The following is an 18,606-nucleotide window of genomic DNA, read 5'->3' as shown; positions in this document are numbered from 1 at the left end:
GAGGTTTACTAGATTCACCATGTTAATTATGATAGTTTATTGTTTTATGCCACCAGAAATTGGTTTTATTCTCAGAAAAATAGTGTTTTGATACTAGAATGGACCTTGAAAATTCATGTCTTCCAAACACTTCATTATGTCAATAAGAATCCAGTGTTCAGGAAAGTTAAATGATGAGCTTCAGGTATTATAGTTTTTATAACAATAGTATTTCTGGTCTTCTGGAAGATCAATTAAGAAACAGCAGCTTAGGAAGTTTGAAAGGTTAAGTAAATGTTTTTGCTCTAATGTTACATGTAGTAATAACTCATGAGAAAATATAAATCAAGTTTTAGCAACAGTTGTCTTTGGGCTTCTTATTTTCTACTGTGTAAATTTTGTAGTCTTGACTTTATTATGATAACCATGTTTTGCTATTGTAATAAAAAATGTAGATAATTCCTATCTTAGAAATAAATGTTCCAGTCTCCTTCAGTATTTTAAAATAAAAACTTTATTGCTGAATGAGACAGTTTCTTTTAAGTATAATTGTTCAAAGATAATTTAAATTACATTCTTCATTTCTCATTCATAGGATACGTACCAGTTGAACAGCATCAGATGTGCTGATAGTATTGCTATACCTCCTCATTTTCATTCTCAAGTAGTCATTGTTTTTGAATACTAATATGATGTCATGCAGCTCCCACCATTTGAAATATGACATTGCTGTACATGCTGATTGTGTTGCGTTCACTGCAAAAAAAAAAAAAAAAAAAGCCTTATTGGCTTTATGTGGTTGGTCCTAAATTTCAAGATATTGTGAAGGATGTTTTCAGTGCAGTTTGCAATCTCTCTTCAAGTTGGCAGGTTATTCTATTCATTTATTCAACTTATTAAAAAGTGCAGTGCAGGCATTGTTCTATACCACGTAAGATGGTCGTGGTTCCTCCCCTTACAGTTGTTATGGTTGTAGAATTATTTGGCCTAGAAGATATGTTGGGAGATGAAAAATTAAAGAGGATCGTATGATGGCCCCTGCTGCAAGGAGAAGCACCTACACTTAATCCAGCTGTCTAAAATAAACATGGAAAATGTAAATACTTTAGACCTAGAAAATCCAGGTTCAAGAATTTATCCAACAGAAATATTCATAGATTTCACAAAAATACTGGAAGAAAGATATTCATTACAGCCTTGCTAGCTATAGAACAAAACTAGAAAAATCTAAGTGTCCATCAATAAGTGTTTAATAAATCTATAGAATGGAATGCTACACATTATTTTCAAAGAATGAAGTAGATTTATATGTGCCAAATGGAAATATATCTAAGCTATATTAATTGTAAGGTCAAGTGTAGAATGATGTAAAAACATTTCATTATTTATAATAACAAACAATATGTTTGCATATGTATAAAACAATGCCTGGGGACTTCCCTGGTGGTGCAGTAGTTAAGAATCCACCTGCCAATTCAAGGGACAAGGGTTCAAGCCCTGGTCTGGAAAGATCCCACATGACGCAGAGCAACTAAGCCCGTGTGCCACAACTACTGAGCCTGCGCTCTAGAGCCGGCAAGCCACAACTACTGAGCCTGCGTGCCACAACTACTGAAGCCCGCACACCTAGAGCCTGTACTCCGCAACAAGAGAAGCCACCACAATGAGAAGCCTGCACACCACAAGGGAGAGTAGTCCCCGCTCTCCGCAACTAGAGAAAGCTCTCGCGCAGCAGTGAAGACCCAACGCAGCCATAAATAAATAAATAAACAATAAATTTTAAAAAACAGAAACAAAAGAAACAATGCCTGGACAGTTATTCAGGAAATTGTTCTGAGAGGAGAGTGGGATAATAGTATTTTATACCTTTCTGTACTATGTTAGTTTTTTCTCCTTAAATAATAGGTAATATTTTTACAGTCTAACCAAAAAGCAACAGCAAACTTCAATGAAGTTTGCAAAGACCTATGGGTACTTGTCCCATTCCCTATCATAACTTCTTAATCCTCATGTGAATCATAATATGCCATTGGGGTGGATAAAAGCATTCCACAGCCTTGAACTATTAGAATGGTTTTTGGCCTAGAAGTTAATCTTTTCCTCTGTGATCTCTCTTGGTGTTGGTAGTTTAGATCAATAATGACAACCAGTTGTTCAGGTTGTTCTGCACAAAAGTGCCAATTGAAATCCATTTACTGTATCCTTTGTCCCAGCACAGAGCTGTTTTCCCCAGAGGAGAAAAGGGGACTTTTCCCTAATTTTTACAAAGGTCTATATGAGCTAATTAAGTCCCTGATGTTAGAACTCATTTTCTTTTAGTATATCTAAATCATGTAGGCTGAAGGATAAGCTGTTTTATTCTCTTTATTCAGCCCATATTGCTGGGAAGTCTTTGGTTACATAACAGTATCATACTGAATCAAACTCTGTAACTCAGGGATGATACTTGGTGATGTGCCCATTCTGACTTTTGAGTATTTTATTAATTATTATAATCAACTAATGATTAGTTCCTGAAGGCCTTGAAACTTACCAGGCTACCAACCACTAAGCCAGGCTTTCCCAGACTTGCTGATTATAAGACCCTCCTAGGGAGCTTGCTATAGCTTTCTTCTACCTCATTCTAACAATACAACTCATTAGACATTTTAGGCCCTTTTATGGTGATTCTGATTTAATTTGAGATGAGACTTGGAACTGTATTTATAACTATTGCCCTTGTAGGCTTTTAGAATTAGATGAGTTTTTGTGATTGCTGTTGTTTTGTTTTTAATGCTCTAAGATTGGAAGGTAAGAGAGGTTATCTAATAAGCCCAGAGACTTGGAGCTCACCACATTGAAGTTATCTTTGGATTGAGTTGGACATTTAAGGCATAGTCCAGAGAGAATGCCATGGAAATGCCAAGATTTTGGGGTGGGGAAAGAGGAATGGTATCATAAAATTCTCATAAAATTCTAAGACGTACCTGGCTAATTTCAGACTAAATTTCATGCAGTTAACTGCCTGATGAGTTTTATTTTAGCAAATCATAACATATTACAAATTGGAAACCTCTGCTGCATTTGAATGAAGTCCTTCCTCCTATCCTTGTCTCTGAAAGAAATATGTCTACATACTTTAACCATTCTCCATAAATCCTATTATCCACCTCCTTGCATATTTATAAGATCACAATCTTATAGTTACTATATTTTGCTCTAGTGTTGCACCTACTGACAATATCCGTCAGCATAACTCAATAGACATTTTTCCTGAGGTAGGGAGAATGGCTGCACTTATGACTAAGGTTGACCAAAGGCACAATCTGTTTGCCTTTAGAAATGTGTGTTTTCTGTGACTGCAAGAAATACTGCTGAACAAAACGTTTCTTTACCAACCTTGATGAACGATGGACATTAATAATGCAGACGAGAATCAGGCCAAGTGATATTGAAGAGAAAACAAGGTCCAGAATCCCTAATTCCTTTTAGAGGAATAAATTTTAAATGGCAAGCTCAGTAGTTCCATCACAGCAAAGAACGAGGTGAGTATTATATAATCTTTAAGTTCTAAAGAGTCAAAAATCTATTTATGGACCTTATACCTTGGAAATATTTATGTATGTACATAATTATACATATACCCACACTTACATCTATGTCTCTTTATAGGTAACAGAGAGGTAGTATGTTTGCTCTTATGGATGTAATATATGTCCATTTAAATATTTATTACATATATCCAATATTACTTTAATATACCAAGGTCAATTTTCATTTGTAACTTTTCTGATGTTTTATTCTTTTATATATCTCGCATATAATGATAGCCCTCTGTTAGAGTATATAAGCAAAGGGCAAAATATCTTAGAGGGATAAATGACTCTTTTAAAAATAGAAGTATTTAGAGCAATGCTAAAAATTAATTAATCTGACCTTTTACTAAATACCTAGAAAACACCTTCTCTATACAAAGTACTATAGAGGATACAGAAGTATTTAAGGCCAGTTTCTGCCAATCATACACTTTCTGGTGTGTGTGTTCTTGTGGCAAAAATTGGAGGAGGAGGGTGATGAGAGGAAGAAAACTGTATTTTAAACCACTGCTTCATGGCTAAGTGCCATACAAATGGAACACAGTGGTGACCCTATGTCCTGCTTTGCCTAGGAGAGTCCTCATGTATGCCTATTGCTTTATTATAATTATTAATAGTCTCCTCCTTCACTCTCAAAACAGTCTGGGTGTGAACATATACATCAAAGTCCCACAGAAGTTCACAGGAGAGAAAATTCTCTTCCAGTAATAAGACATAAGAAAAATGTCACTGAATCCTGAAGGATGGGTTTGATTTCAGAGGTAGAAAGATAGATGAGGAAGTAGTCAAGGCTCATGTCTCATCGTTGCTTGCCTGTATTCTTCCAGTAACTTCTCAAATTATGACCCTGCTTTCTGTTTCCTTTTCCTTAAAGTCAGAATCTACTCTAGCAACTTCACTTCTACCTTTACTTCTTTTACAAATGTCTTAATGGTTCTTCGTCACCATTATGTTGTTATGTCATATGTTAAAGCCAAAGCGCCAACATGCACTTAGGGCCCTTTATTATCTGGCCCCTGCTTGCCCCTCCGTCAGTATCAATACCCATTGTTCACTGTAGCCATATTGAACTATTGTGACTGCTCTAAACATGCCATCCTGTTTCTGATTTTCATGTGTGTCTTTGGTCTTCATCATCATCAGGGCAAATACTTATATAGTAATTACCATAGGCTTGGAACTGTTGATCTGAAAGCTCTACTTGTATTAACTCATTTAATCCTCATACAAATTATTATTACCATTTTACAGATGACAAAATTGAGGCAAAGAGGGGCTAAGAAACTTTTCAAACTTTCAAAGTTGTTCAGCTGGTAAGCAGTATAGCTGATGTTTGAATCCAGGCAATCTGGCTGCAGAATCTATACTTTTGACCACTTTTCTGTAATACTTCTGCTGTTTGGACTGCCCTATCCCTCTCATTCTTCAAACCCAGATCAGAGTTTACAGTTATAATTGTCCCTGAATCCGCCTGTAGAGTTACTCATTCGTTCCTCTATATATTCTGTAATTTGTACTTACTTCTTTTGCTGAGAAAGTCAACCTGGAGGAGCATGAAAAGTGGTTCTGGAGGAGCAAACAAAATACCAGACTCACACATTGCAACTTTTACTATTTTAATACACTTCTGAGGGATTCTCTTTGTACCTCAAGTGGCCATCCACCATAGCTCTGGTTCCCATATCCTTCTTTTCCTTCTGGAGCCACCAGCTTATGCTCTAGCTTCAGTCCTTTCTCCTAACAGAGACCACATCCTACTGCTTGTAGCCCCTGGTATGTCACTTCCCCAGCCCCATTCCTACCCCAGGTTTTCTTGCTGTCAGCCCGGGTATACGTGTGTGTGTGTGTGTGTGTGTGTGTGTGTGTGTGTGTTTAGCTCCCCTTCTCCCCCAATTTGTACAATAAAAACATCTTCATCTTGTTACACAACACCGTTAACTAAAAGTAACTGGGCAAACAATGAAATAAAAAATGTAATCTTTATTAGTTTTGCACATTTTTAATGTTGGTTAGCATCACTTAGGGTAATAGTAGCATTTTCCAGCATGCAGTTCATGAATACAGTTTAAGTAGTTTTAAGAAAAAGTGCCTATAGTTTGCTTCTGTAAGAAACACAAAATGTCCTGATATAACTGACTACGTAAGTTCACTACTCTCTGTTCTTCCAGGAAAAAAAAAAGTTGTGAAACCCGCATTATATTTAGAGCAATCTAGAGCGGCATGACTCCAAAGAAATGAAAACATAAACAGAAGTTAGAAAAAAAGGACAAAAATGAAAAATAAGCACTATCTTCAATCAGTTAGTGTAGGAACTACCAAAAATGTAAATAAAAATTTATACCTTTTTCCAATTGCAAAGCATAATTTGGATGTGAGTTGTGAACCTATTTTTGCCCTTTAAAATTATGAAATAATCTAAAAGTAGCAAATGTAATAAAAAAGCAGAAATCTACAACTACCCCGTCTTGTTTTCATTTCTTATTTAGCAAATTTCTTCCCTGAAAAAGTACGGTGGACAGAAAGTAAGAAAGTGATTGTGATATCAACCTTAAGATAATTTCCTCTTCATATTTATGTACATAATGCTGAAAAATAAAATAAAATGACTTTTTACAGTACTTATATTTGCTTATAAAACTCTAAACACATTTTAACAGGTTAAGCGGTGCTTTTTTTTAAAACATGTCTGTACAGTCAGGCTATACAACATATGGGATCCACTTAAAATTTAAAAATAACCAAAAAGCTGTTAAAGTGCTGCAAACTATTGCTTAATGACTTAAAGAAATGAGATCTGTTGAGCAATTTCTTTGACTTTACCAGTGACATATGGTTTCTCATAAATGAGATTCTGAGCAGTGCGAGAAACCAGATACAGCAGCATGGTAATTAGAAACATGCATTCATAGCATCCAAGCTATCTATAATGGTACAGAATACATTATGTTACCTGTGTAAAGCTTGCACTCTACATTTCTTGTGGTACATATTTGATGCAATAAATACTGTGCTTAGGTCATTATTTCTTTGCTCAAACGTGCACCACCGGGTAAAATGACTATTTACATAATAAATAGCATTTCATTAACATATACATTGTCAACCTTGCTGCGCTGAAGATGGCTAAACAAAGTGCAGGATTAAGCAGAAATTTATAAAGCGTTCTTTTTGTCAATTCCGTCTTTAGGGGGGAAGCAATACTTATTCAGGTTTTTAAATACAAGAAACAGAAACATAACACTTATGACTCCAGACATTTGAGTGAAGTTTTCACCTGCTTAGATTTCATGGGCTATCCCCCCCAAAATGATATAGTTGGTCTAGGGGCTGGATTTGACAAGGTCAGCAAAGCACCTCCAATTTTCACCTAATTACCCCTCCCAGAAACATGGATGGAATTTAAGAACTCATTGTTTTCCTCGTGACTTTTTTCATGCATGATCTCTGAGTGTAGCATGCCCTCATGCAAACCACATCTCTGTGCAGATGGGAGGCCATGCAATTACCATAACCCCGGGTGGCATACCTGTTAGAGAGGTCCTTTAGTCTATTTCCCAACAGAAACCCCGTTTACAAAAATAGTCACATATAATAAACAACATATGGACTAAAAAAAAGATGAATCCACTAACAGATTTTGTAAAAATGTGACAAATGTGGCAGTCGAAATGCAAAGAGTGGATACAATTACTACACTAAAGTGTTTCATGTTAAACAACCCCCGAATTATAGGTTTGCACCCCTTTGAACTGGTCCCTACAGTCTGAGTAGCCATTTTGTCTCTTGTCTTCAGCAGTGTCAGCTGGTAGTGAGAACAGTAACCTCCTGTCGAGGTCATCTTCCCTTTTCAGAGTCACAGTTTTCCGACAAGGGGTCACTGTCTGATTGTAGGCACTGACCTTAAGTAGATTTGTGTAAAAACAGTCAGTTTGGCATTGACCTCCTAAAGGATTCCTGTTGACCAGAATACATCACCTTCACAGGCTGTAAACAATTTGTCACCCAGTGATTTTGATTTATTTTTGTTTATTTCCCTTTGGCTTTCTCATCTTTGCCTTCTTGCTCGTGTTTTTCCACGATTGGCTTTGTTACCCGATCGTAGGAGGGCGGACAAGCTGCTGTGGACATGGTCAGATCAGTCTTTTCTGTAATTGAGTTTTCATTTATTCTGTCAATTACCATGTCTTCTTTTATAAGAAGATTAGCCCCACCTTTGATTTTATTTTTGTTATATGTAAATGAAGCTTGCTTTACAGTTCGCTTTAAAAGGTGGCGCCTGTATGCACGCTGAATAATAACAGCAGACACCTCCTCTTGTTTTCGTCTTAAAGTCGTAGTTATTGGCTGATAGGAAACCTTTGATGGGTTGGAAGCCATGAATCGCTCTTCCATCTGTATTCGGAGAGCATCCATCTCTCCACTCTCCCCCAGAACCCGCTTCGTAAAAGCAAATAAGATGTCAAGACAGTGGATCCGGTCCCCACTGACCATAGGCAGATCCATGGCAATGAGCTGGACTTTGTTCGGTTGTGGCAAATTGAGCGGAGGTTCAAGAGCAGCTGCAAACTGAGAGAGTTTTTCAAATTCCATGAACTGGGTGGCATTGGGATCAAACTTCTCCCAAACCTCGTAGAACATCTCAAAGTCATCCTCGCTCAGGGGCTCTGCACTTTCTTCAGTAGCAACACTGAAGTTCTCCAGGATGACAGCGATGTACATGTTCACCACGACCAGAAATGATATGATGATGTAACTGACAAAAAAGAAGATCCCCACAGATGGGTTCCCACAGTCTCCCTTAACTGAGCTGCCAGGGTTAACTTTATTAGGGTCACAATCGGGTGGTTTACTGTTGAGAATAGGTGCTAGCAATCCATCCCAGCCAGCAGAGGTGGTAATCTGGAACAGGCAGATCATGCTGTTGCCAAAGGTCTCGAAGTTGAACATGTCATCAATGCCAACCTCCCTCTTAACATAGGCGAAGTTGGACATCCCAAAGATGGCGTAGATGAACATGACCAGGAAGAGCAGGAGGCCGATGTTAAACAACGCAGGAAGGGACATCATCAAAGCAAAGAGCAGTGTGCGGATCCCCTTGGCCCCTTTGATCAGACGCAGGATTCGGCCAATCCTGGCAAGACGGATCACTCGGAACAGGGTAGGGGACACAAAATATTTCTCTATCAGCTCAGCCAGAAACATACCTATGGATAAAAGATCAGAGTATCAACCAGTGAAGAAGTTATCCATTAAAATAATACTTAAATTTCTGTTAAGGCTCCCAGGTAAAGTTCAGAGTACTGAAATTCAGTTATTTAATCTTCAATTTTATATACAGACAACACATACATATATTATAGATAAACCTTAATTTCGGCATTCAGCGTTAAATTCAACTCAGTATTTGCTGTGGACTAAATTATGTCCACCCCCACCCCCCACCCACCCTACCACCAAATTCATACATTACAGCCCTAACCCCCCAAGGTGGTGGTATTTGGAGATAGGGCCTTTGGGAGATAATTAAATTTAGATGAGGCCATGAGGTTGGAGCCCTCATGATAGGATTAGTGCCCTTATGAGAAAAGACAATAGAGAGCTTGCTCTCTCTTTCTCCCTGCCACCTGAGGACACAGTGAGAAGACGGCCATCTACCAACCTGGAAGAGACCTCTCACCAGAAACCCATCATGTTGGCACGTTGACTTGGACTTGTGGCCTCCAGAACTCTGAGAAAATAAGTTTCTCTTGTTTAAGCCACCCAGTCTGTGGTAATTATTACGGCAGTCCAAGGTGACTATGACAATATTCAATTGAATAAGGATTTTATAGTACCTTTTGTCTTTGAGGGATATCTATAGACTAGTTTTAGCTTATACAAAATCCCAAGACTGAATCTAAAAAAACAAATTAAAAATTCTCAAGTCCATCTTAAGAGCAGTAGCCAACAGTATATGTACACGTTTATAAGAATTCAATGATTTTTTTCTGAAAATGCCAAATCATATATACCCTCTATTCAGTCCTTCCCCATCTAAAAGTATCTGCAGTTTTTAATGCTGATTTCATCTCTCCATGAACTTGATGCTTCCCTAAACTTCTACTATAATATTCATATATATATATATATATATATAAAAAATACATATATATATGTATATATATGGTCTGGTGCATTTCTAAAAGGGTTTGAGCTGATGCTGTTTCTGGTTTCCTGTGTCTGACACTGGTCTCTCAGCTCTCTTCCTTAAAGCTTCTTTCTCCATTTGCCTTTAAAATAATGAAATAGTGATTGAGCTGAAAAGGATCTCAAGAAATTAAGTACCTTTGAGTTACACTACCTCATTCTGTAAAGAGTAAGTAAGCATGTGTGTGTGTGTGTGTGTGTGTATGAGTGAGAGAGAGGGAAAGAGAGTGAGAAAGAGAGGTGAATACAACTAAGTACCCTATCCACAACTAATTATACCACAGATTACTGTGGGAATCAAAGGCTACATACAACATATGAGTTGGATAGAAAATCAACTTCTTCAGAGGGAGGAATGGCATAAAATTCTGCCTAACGGAGGCACCCCCTATTGGATGGTAAAATAATGACCCAATCATATTATTATCTGGTTTAGGAAAGAATGAATACTTCAGGCCCACAGGCAGACTTCTTCACTTCACTGGAGCTACAGTTGTATCTTGAATGAGATGAGCTATGGGTCATGTGACTTGTTTAACATTCCAGGCTTTGAAGTGTATGACTGATGAAATGATGTTCCATGCCACATCACTTCTTTTGTGCATCATTACTATAAATTTCAAGGTAATCTACAAAATATCCCATACCCTGCATTAAAGAACTTACCATCTGCAATTGCTGACATTTTGTTCTTAGCTTTATTCTCTTTTCACTCTATGCTCTTCCTTATTTGCCACCAGCTTCCACTCCTGTATACATGCTAATGACTCTGTGTCTATGTCTCTGATGCACTGTCTCTCCTGAGTACCAGACTAAATTTCTAGTCCTCTCTTCAACAGAGCCATTTAGATATTGTATAGACTATTCAATCTCAACAAGTCAAAAACATTTCAATCTTAGTTAACAGCAGATTTCTAGTTCAAATCAATGAGACTTTGGTATATTGACAAATAATATACCTAGTCTAAGATGCACAGAATAGGATACAATACTCTACGCATAGCAGGAGCCTCATTTTGTAAGAAAGAGAAACACACCAGTATGACATACATCAAAATTTTCACAGTGGTTTTCTCTGAGTGATCAGATAACCTCTAATTTAAACTTGATTAGTCTAACTTTTACTCTTATTGAGCTGAACTTAAGAGACCTGAAATAATTCTTACCTACAATGGAGAGAATGACAACCACAAAATCAAAAATATTCCAGCCTATGGTAAAATAATAATGGCGGAGGGAGATGAGCTTCAGCACACATTCTCCAGTGAACAGCACAATGAACACCAGGTTGATACGTGACAAAATGCTAGTCACATATTCACTCTGATCGTCAGTTTCCACCATCATTGTGACCATGTTGAGACAGATGAGAATCATGATGCTTATGTCAAAAACTTGTCTGGTTACGAAGTCAAAGACCATTCCTTGAAATTTGTTCTGTAGAGAATCAGAAATGCTTTTAGCAACAGAGGTGTTTTCCTGTACACATTAGCTTCTACATAAGTATTTTCTGCACTAACTGACTGCCTAGTATTATACCTAGGAACCACTGGCCCTGAATTTTGTAAAAGATGGTTTATAGCACATTGTTCTTTAATTTAGTTACCTAAATTGCTATTTACCAAAATGTATTCCACAGAATAACAATCCCTTGTCAAAAGGGGATTTTTGATAAGAAACACTGCATACTGTACTCTTCTCTGAGAGGCACAAAATGCATATTGATGTATTAAAATTACGAGAAGTTAAGAAACCTGCTTAATTTTGTTATACCAGAATTTCCCATGATCAGTTGGACCATGAAGCAGTTTCAAAATATAGTATCTAATAACATTCCACTTGCCTTATTCTCAAAGAATTGTTAGAGGGAACTTGTCATTTTCATGACACACCTATAACATTATGCATTTAAAGTCCATGTGTGGCAATACTGATGCTCTTCCACCAACCAGTCTTTGCTGACATTGTCACACACAGAATGCTGAGTGTACACAGGGATAATCAGGCCAGAATGACATTCCTTATGCTTTGATGTCACAAATTCATGTCCCTTGTCACTGATCTATGGTTCTGCTCCCTGGTTCTGCCACTGTCATTCACTACAGGCCATTGTCTGGCCCATTTCCCTAGGCCACTGAGGAACTTTGAGGACATCGTCTATCTTACATTTTTCCTACACATAGTTGACTCATTTTCACTTCCAGTGTTAAGGCTTAACAGAGGACAGTATATGTTTTTCATCATTCTCAAGAAGGCAAGTGTTGGCTAGCACAATATGAATATTCACTAGCATTTTATTCCCTAAAGCACCCCAGGAGTTGTTTTAACCTCACAGGTCATCATCATAAAAATCAGTACAATGTGGGATAAGGCTCCTCCATTTCATGGCAGTTGTCTCATTGGTTCATCATGGAAACATGACATTGGGTTATTTATCATCATGAATTGTACTTATTGACTCTGACTTCTGTAGACATTAGTAATTTCTAACTTTATAGCCTTATATATGAATGTTAGATACTAGAAGTCTTTCCTTCTCCAAAACAACTGGTACCTCTAATGAAAAATAAAATGGAAGTAAGGTGTTATTTCACTCAACAATTCATCAACTTGTTAATCTATCAGAAAACTGCATGTTTTTTAACGCCATCCAAGATTACTCTTCTAACATTCTTGAGTTATATGATCAAATTCCTTGTGCATATCACACTGCCTGTGTGTCCTTTGCCATTTTTTTTTTTTTTGCTTTTCCATTTTGTTTGGATTCTAGTTGTATAATTCTAAATGGCTTGAAGATAAGGGTGCATTTTCTGTTTCTTCTTTTTCCTTTTGGTCTCTCCCTTTAAAAAATAATTTTTACCATTACCGTAAAAGGTATGAATTAATGATGCTCTAAAAGTGGGAGAAATCTTTGCTGCTCGAAACGTTAGCTGCTATCTCTTCTGTGAGAAAACCCATGCTAGTTTTGTTTTTATATTTTTTCCCCCCATATCATTTGATATTTCTTACCCCTGGTCGAGGTATAGGCTTTTGAGGCTTTTTTGATCCTAATTTTTTCATTGCATTATAGTATTTCTTCTGTTCTTCTGTCATAAAGATGTCTTGACCTCCAAAGTATAGAAAAGAAAAATCAAAACTGGTTAAAACTGTGTCCCTTTGTACATAGTTTTTTAATATTAAACTTAAAATAGGAAAGGGACAGTTAAAAAAGGAAATGCAAAATTCAACCAATTAGCATAATTATACCTGGGATTTTAAATTTGAAAAATTAAAACTAATTTTTAGATACTATAATCTTATTTATTGCCCACAATCATCCAAAATTGACTTTATTGTTTTCACTAATATTTTATGGAGGAAAAATTCCCAGAATCTGAGAGGTTAAGTATTTTACCCAAGACCGTAAACTCAGGAAGTAGTACAATTTGATTCACTGAGACACTAAATACATGGTTCCTTTCACCACACACACTGCCTTTCAGAAGGTAAAGACAACGATTTTCTTATTCATATGTAGCAAAGAGTTAGAGTAGGTATATTGCATGATGGTTTAGAGTTACTCACAAAAAGCCACTTTCACTCTGCCAAGAACTGGAGCAAAAGGATGGAAAGGAAACTGGCCAAGTCAGTAGATGACTTAGGGGAAAAGTCAGAGGTCATACGTATGGCAGGTATGTGATATGATAGGCCAGTAGGTACAGAGGATTAGACCTCAGGCTAATAAGTGAAACGAAATAGCTTGGTAATGACAACGGAGTAATATCAGTAATAATAAAGGGGGCTAAGGGACAGAAATGATCCATAAGTGAAAGAGTCTCATCCAATGAAAGCACTCATATAATAAGAAAACAGACTGAGCAAGTGAGATGAAGGATCAGTACACAAAGGAAGAAAAATAAATGGCAAAAATAAAGGCCTCAAAAACATATTCAAACCCACTAGTCATAAAAGACATGAAAATTAAATACAATTTTCATTTTTCAAATATCAAGTACCAAAAAACAGAGAGAATGTTTGATGCCAGTGAAACAGCAGTGACCTGAGCACATCTATACGCTTTTTCTTTTTTTTTAACATCTATACTGGAGTATAATTGCTTTACAATGGTGTGTTGATTTCTGCTTTATAACAAAGTGAATCAGTTATACATATACATATGTTCCCATATCTCTTCCCTCTTGCGTCTCCCTCCCACCCTCCCTATCCCACCCCTCTAGGTGGTCACAAAGCACCGAGCTGATCACCCTGTGCTATGCGGCTGCTTCCCACTAGCTATCTATTTTACGTTGGGTAGTGTACATATGTCCATGCCACTCTCTCACTTTGTCACAGATTACCCTTCCCCCCCCCATATCCTCAAGTCCATTCTCTAGTAGGTGTGTGTCTTTATTCCCGTCTTACCCCTAGGTTCTTCATGACCCTGTTTTTTTCCTTAGATTCCATATATATGTGTTAGCATACTGTATTTGTTTTTCTCTTTCTGACTTACTTCACTCTGTACAACAGACTCTAGGTCCATCCACCTCACTAAAAATAACTCAATTTCGTTTCTTTTTATGGCTGAATAATATTCCATTGTATATATGTGCCACATCTTCTTTATCCATTCATCTGATGATGGACACTTAGGTTGATTCCATGTCCTGGCTATTGTAAATAATGCTGCAGTGAACATTGTGGTACATGACTCTTCTGGAATTATGGTTTTCTCAGGGTATATGCCCAGTAGTGGGATTGCTGGGTCGTATGGTAGTTCTATTTTTAGTTTTTTAAGGAAGCTCCATACTGTTCTCCACAGTGGCTGTATCAATTTACATTCCCACCAACACTGCAAGAGTGTTCCCTTTTCTCCACACCCTCTCCAGCATTTATTGTTTCTAGATTTTTTGATGATGGCCATTCTGACTGGTGTGAGATGATATCTCATTGTAGTTTGGATTTGCATTTCTCTAATGATTAATGATGTTGAGCATTCTTTCATGTTCTCGTTGGCAATCTGTATATCTTCTTTGGAGAAATGTCTATTTAGGTCTTCTGCCCATTTTTGGATTGGGTTGTTTGTTTTTTTGATATTGAGCTGCATGAGCTGTTTGTAAATTTTGGAGATTAATCCTTTGTCAGTTGCTACATTTGCAAATATTTTCTCTCATTCTGAGGGTTGTCTTTTGGTCTTGTTTATGGTTTCCTCTGCTGTGCAAAAGCTTTTAAGTTTCATTAGGTCCCATTTGTTTCTTTTTGTTTTTATTTCCATTTCTCTAGGAGGTGGGTCAAAAAGGATCTTGCTGTGATTTCTGTCGTACTGTTCTGCCTATGTTTTCCTCTAAGAGTTTGATAGTGTCTGGCCTTACATTTAGGTCTTTAATCCATTTTGAGTTTATTTTTGTGTATGGTGTTAGGGAGGATTCTAATTTCATACTTTTACATGTACCTGTCCAGTTTTCCCAGCACCACTTATTGGGAGTATGAGTGGGCATGTTACCTGGGGAAAGCAAAACACTTTACTCTTGGAATTTATCTTAAAGAAATCATTAAACGCTCAAATTTTTTCAGCACAAAGACTTTTGACCAGGCACTACTTAAATTATTAAAGATTAGAAACAACCTAAATCATCAATCTATTGGAAAATGGTTAAGAAAATTATGTTAATATGTATATGAAGACTTAACAAAATGGGAAAATACTTATGTTAACTCAAAAAAATTTATAATTATAGACCAAATAATTTCAATAACAAGGATATGTGTAGAAAAAGTTTGAACAGAAAAACATAAAATGTGAATAGTGGTTACTCCTGATTAATGATATTTCTTCACTTTCTGTGTTTTTGACAATATGCATATATAACTGGGATGATAAGATGGGCTTCATAAGTGATAATAATTAATAAAGAACTGTTCAATTCAAGGCTGGAACTGATAGTTTGTAATTAACATCAGGGAGAATGAAGTGGGAATACATAAAACGAGCCATAAAAGAATTAAAAAATGTGAAAAGAAACACTAGAAGAAGCTTACCTCTCATGCCTAATTTACTGCAAAGATTTTAAACGTTTTTGCTGGAAAATATATTTCAAGGAGGTAAGTTGTAAAGATAAAACAACAGGTTGACTCTGGGAAACAGGTGTATGCCTGGGTTCTCTTCTAGTTCTTTTTTTTAATTATTCTTTTTCAAAAGAAAAAATGTGGTACCTGAGTATTTTTTCTTTAAAGAGGAGAGAGATTTTGTGAACCTATGCACAGGAGAATGGAATACACTCCTTCTTGGCTTTTTATACCACGAAAGACATGGGCAGTGAATGGCAGAGGGGGAGGATGCAAAAATAGATTTTAATATATAATCCCATTTGGTTTCTGAGTTAAAGTACTCATTTGGTGTTGAAAACCCTTCAAATAATTTATTACCTCAGTGGGAGAGAAAATATTAGAAATACTTATCTTCTTCTTTTGCTGGTTGAAATTATCTATGATGACACCAATAAACAGGTTCAAGGTGAAGAAGGACCCAAAGATGATGAAAATAACAAAGTAAAGATACATGTATAGACTTTCCTCATACTTAGGCTGGAGTTCCACCTACAAAAGGAGAATATTTTGTAAGATATTACAATACATTTGATGCTGGTAGTCACTGGTGTTTTTCATGAGAATAGAAAAGAAAATTTCTAGTAACACTTAAGCAGTACTTTTCTTTATTTCCTCTAAATCAGCTACCTCTAAAAAATAAATCTCTGAAATTAGCCTTTAGGATAATTTTTTATGTGAAAAACAGAGTGTTCTCATGTGAAAAATACAGTATGATGATTTTGAAATGTATTTTTTTCTAACTATAAATACAACTAATATCTTGCCATTTGGACAGTAGTGTACTAAATTTGGGAATTTTTAAGGTATTGCATTTTAATAATTTAAAAATTAATAGCGAAAAAAATTTTACATCAGTAAATATGCATAGACTATTTCAATGATTATTTTAGAAATAATCATTCCTGATGCATGAATTTATTTAGCAAATAAGAATTGAGTTACTTATTTTGATGTTTGGCATCCTGCCTATAACATTATAACATTCATTGAATTTTTCAGATTGAGTAGACATAATTGGACATGCTATCTGCTAAATCCTCAACTGATAATTTAATCTCTAGATTGTACTCATAATAAATAAGCATTTGAGCTTTTACTTAGCACTTAGTAAAGAGGTAAAGGAGTCACTATAGATAGTGCCCTAATAGATTCATGTCCTCCTAAAGATAACAGAGTTAAAAACCAACCAAACGCACAAAACAAACACAATAAGTAACAAAGTGAAATAACTCATCTCTGGAGGATATCAAGAAAGTACTCAACATAAAACTAAAGCCACTTATGGGAAATGCACATCAAGAAAGATAAAAGTGTGCTTATCAGATCAGTTTAAAGATTCCAGGGGTAAAGTTCATTCTTCATGATTATAGAAGATGGGACTTCAGAATGGAAAGATAAAGAGAAAATACTAAATTTTATAAATATTGAAGAGCAGAGTTGGAATGAGCATGGATTTCAGTTCTCTTCTTGAAGCCTGAAAAAGACTATTGTAGGATAAATCAAAAAAGTAGGTCTTAGGTGATAGAAACTTAAAGGAAACTGTTGATCACAGAAATGATAACAGTCTCTGTAAAGGCTCCAGTAAATTTATGGATGCTATAATCATATAAAAGAATGGATTTTAAAGTGACTATTACAGAAATCTAATTCTGCCTAGACAACATCCCTAACTTGTCTAATGTGGAGGGTAAACTACTGATGGTAACCATGTATTTCTTCACATTTGCTCCAGCATGCCAATGTTATTATTGATTATATAATTGGTAGATAAAAAGGAAACAAAATAGAAAAATAGTTAATAGATGGATATTTGTTAGTTATTAAATATACTCATGTGTTACATTAGTTTGACTTCCATTTTGATATATCTTACTAAGATCTTTCTGATAAATATTTGAGTATTAACTTGAGTCATACTTTTCCCTTTTTAAAAATTCATTGTAGAATCATTCCATTTAGCTGATATGCTCTGTTAATTTTAGTGCCTAATCAATACTGTGAAAAGACTTAGGATGTAAAGAATACTTACATTTCTGGAATCAACTGCTGCATACATTATATCCATCCATCCCTTAAATGTGGCCTATTAAAAAGGACATGCATGTTTTACTTTGGAGTAAAAATAATTCAGACCTGATGTTTAATAAATATTCTTCCTGATATATTTCTTTAAAAGGAACATTTTTAAAAGACATCTCGAAACAAATTTTACATGGATTTTGGACCAACAATATCTCAGTAAGTCTCTTCATTTCTAGACCATATAATAAACAGAATGGTCATTTGATATATCTTCCTGCTTGATAACCAACTCACAAATACTTCTCAGTTCTTTTTTTTTATTATTTTTTAACATCTTTATTGGCGTATAATTGCTTTACAATGGTGTGTTAGTTTCTGCTTTATAACAAAGTGAATAAGTTATACATATACATATGTTCCCATATCTCTTCCCTCTTGCGTCTCCCTCCCTTCCAATCATGCAATATAAAGTGCTATCAAGATTTGGCGGAATACTTTTAGAAAGCTTTACAAATGCCAACACATTTGGCAATGTTTGTAGCAGCAAAACAACTACAACTTAGACCTGACGATCATCCACTAAAATCTATCTACAAGGTGACAAAGCGACTGAAAGTTTATGATTTCTCTTGATTGTAACACTCTAAGGATCATACAGGTATACAAAAAGTCAGTTGCAACTAACATTTTAAGAATTTTAAAGCATAACATCTAGAAATAATCCTATATTCCACTTTATTCTCTGTAACTTTTAAAAATA

General features: G+C 35.9%; 1 protein-coding gene across 4 annotated transcripts in view; it reads right to left on the bottom strand.

Annotated features, from left to right (window-relative positions):
- Positions 1 to 5,514: 5,514 nt before the first annotated feature.
- Positions 5,515 to 18,606, bottom strand: part of LOC137226572 (sodium channel protein type 1 subunit alpha) — a 164,603-nt gene continuing 151,511 nt past the window's right edge. For all 4 annotated transcript variants that reach the window (XM_067741673.1, XM_067741672.1, XM_067741675.1 and 1 more), the window contains 5 exons: positions 17,854 to 17,907; positions 16,176 to 16,313; positions 12,750 to 12,854; positions 10,907 to 11,177; positions 5,515 to 8,758 (listed from right to left, as the gene is read on the bottom strand). In XM_067741673.1, coding sequence (XP_067597774.1) covers positions 7,581 to 8,758; positions 10,907 to 11,177; positions 12,750 to 12,854; positions 16,176 to 16,313; positions 17,854 to 17,907 — 1,746 coding nt within the window. In that variant the 3' untranslated portion in view covers positions 5,515 to 7,580. The remainder of the gene's footprint in view (positions 8,759 to 10,906; positions 11,178 to 12,749; positions 12,855 to 16,175; positions 16,314 to 17,853; positions 17,908 to 18,606) is intronic.

Source organism: Pseudorca crassidens, chromosome 6 (assembly GCF_039906515.1).
Source record: "Pseudorca crassidens isolate mPseCra1 chromosome 6, mPseCra1.hap1, whole genome shotgun sequence".
NCBI lineage: Eukaryota > Metazoa > Chordata > Mammalia > Artiodactyla > Delphinidae > Pseudorca > Pseudorca crassidens.
This window is presented reverse-complemented; position numbering and strand designations above follow the sequence as displayed.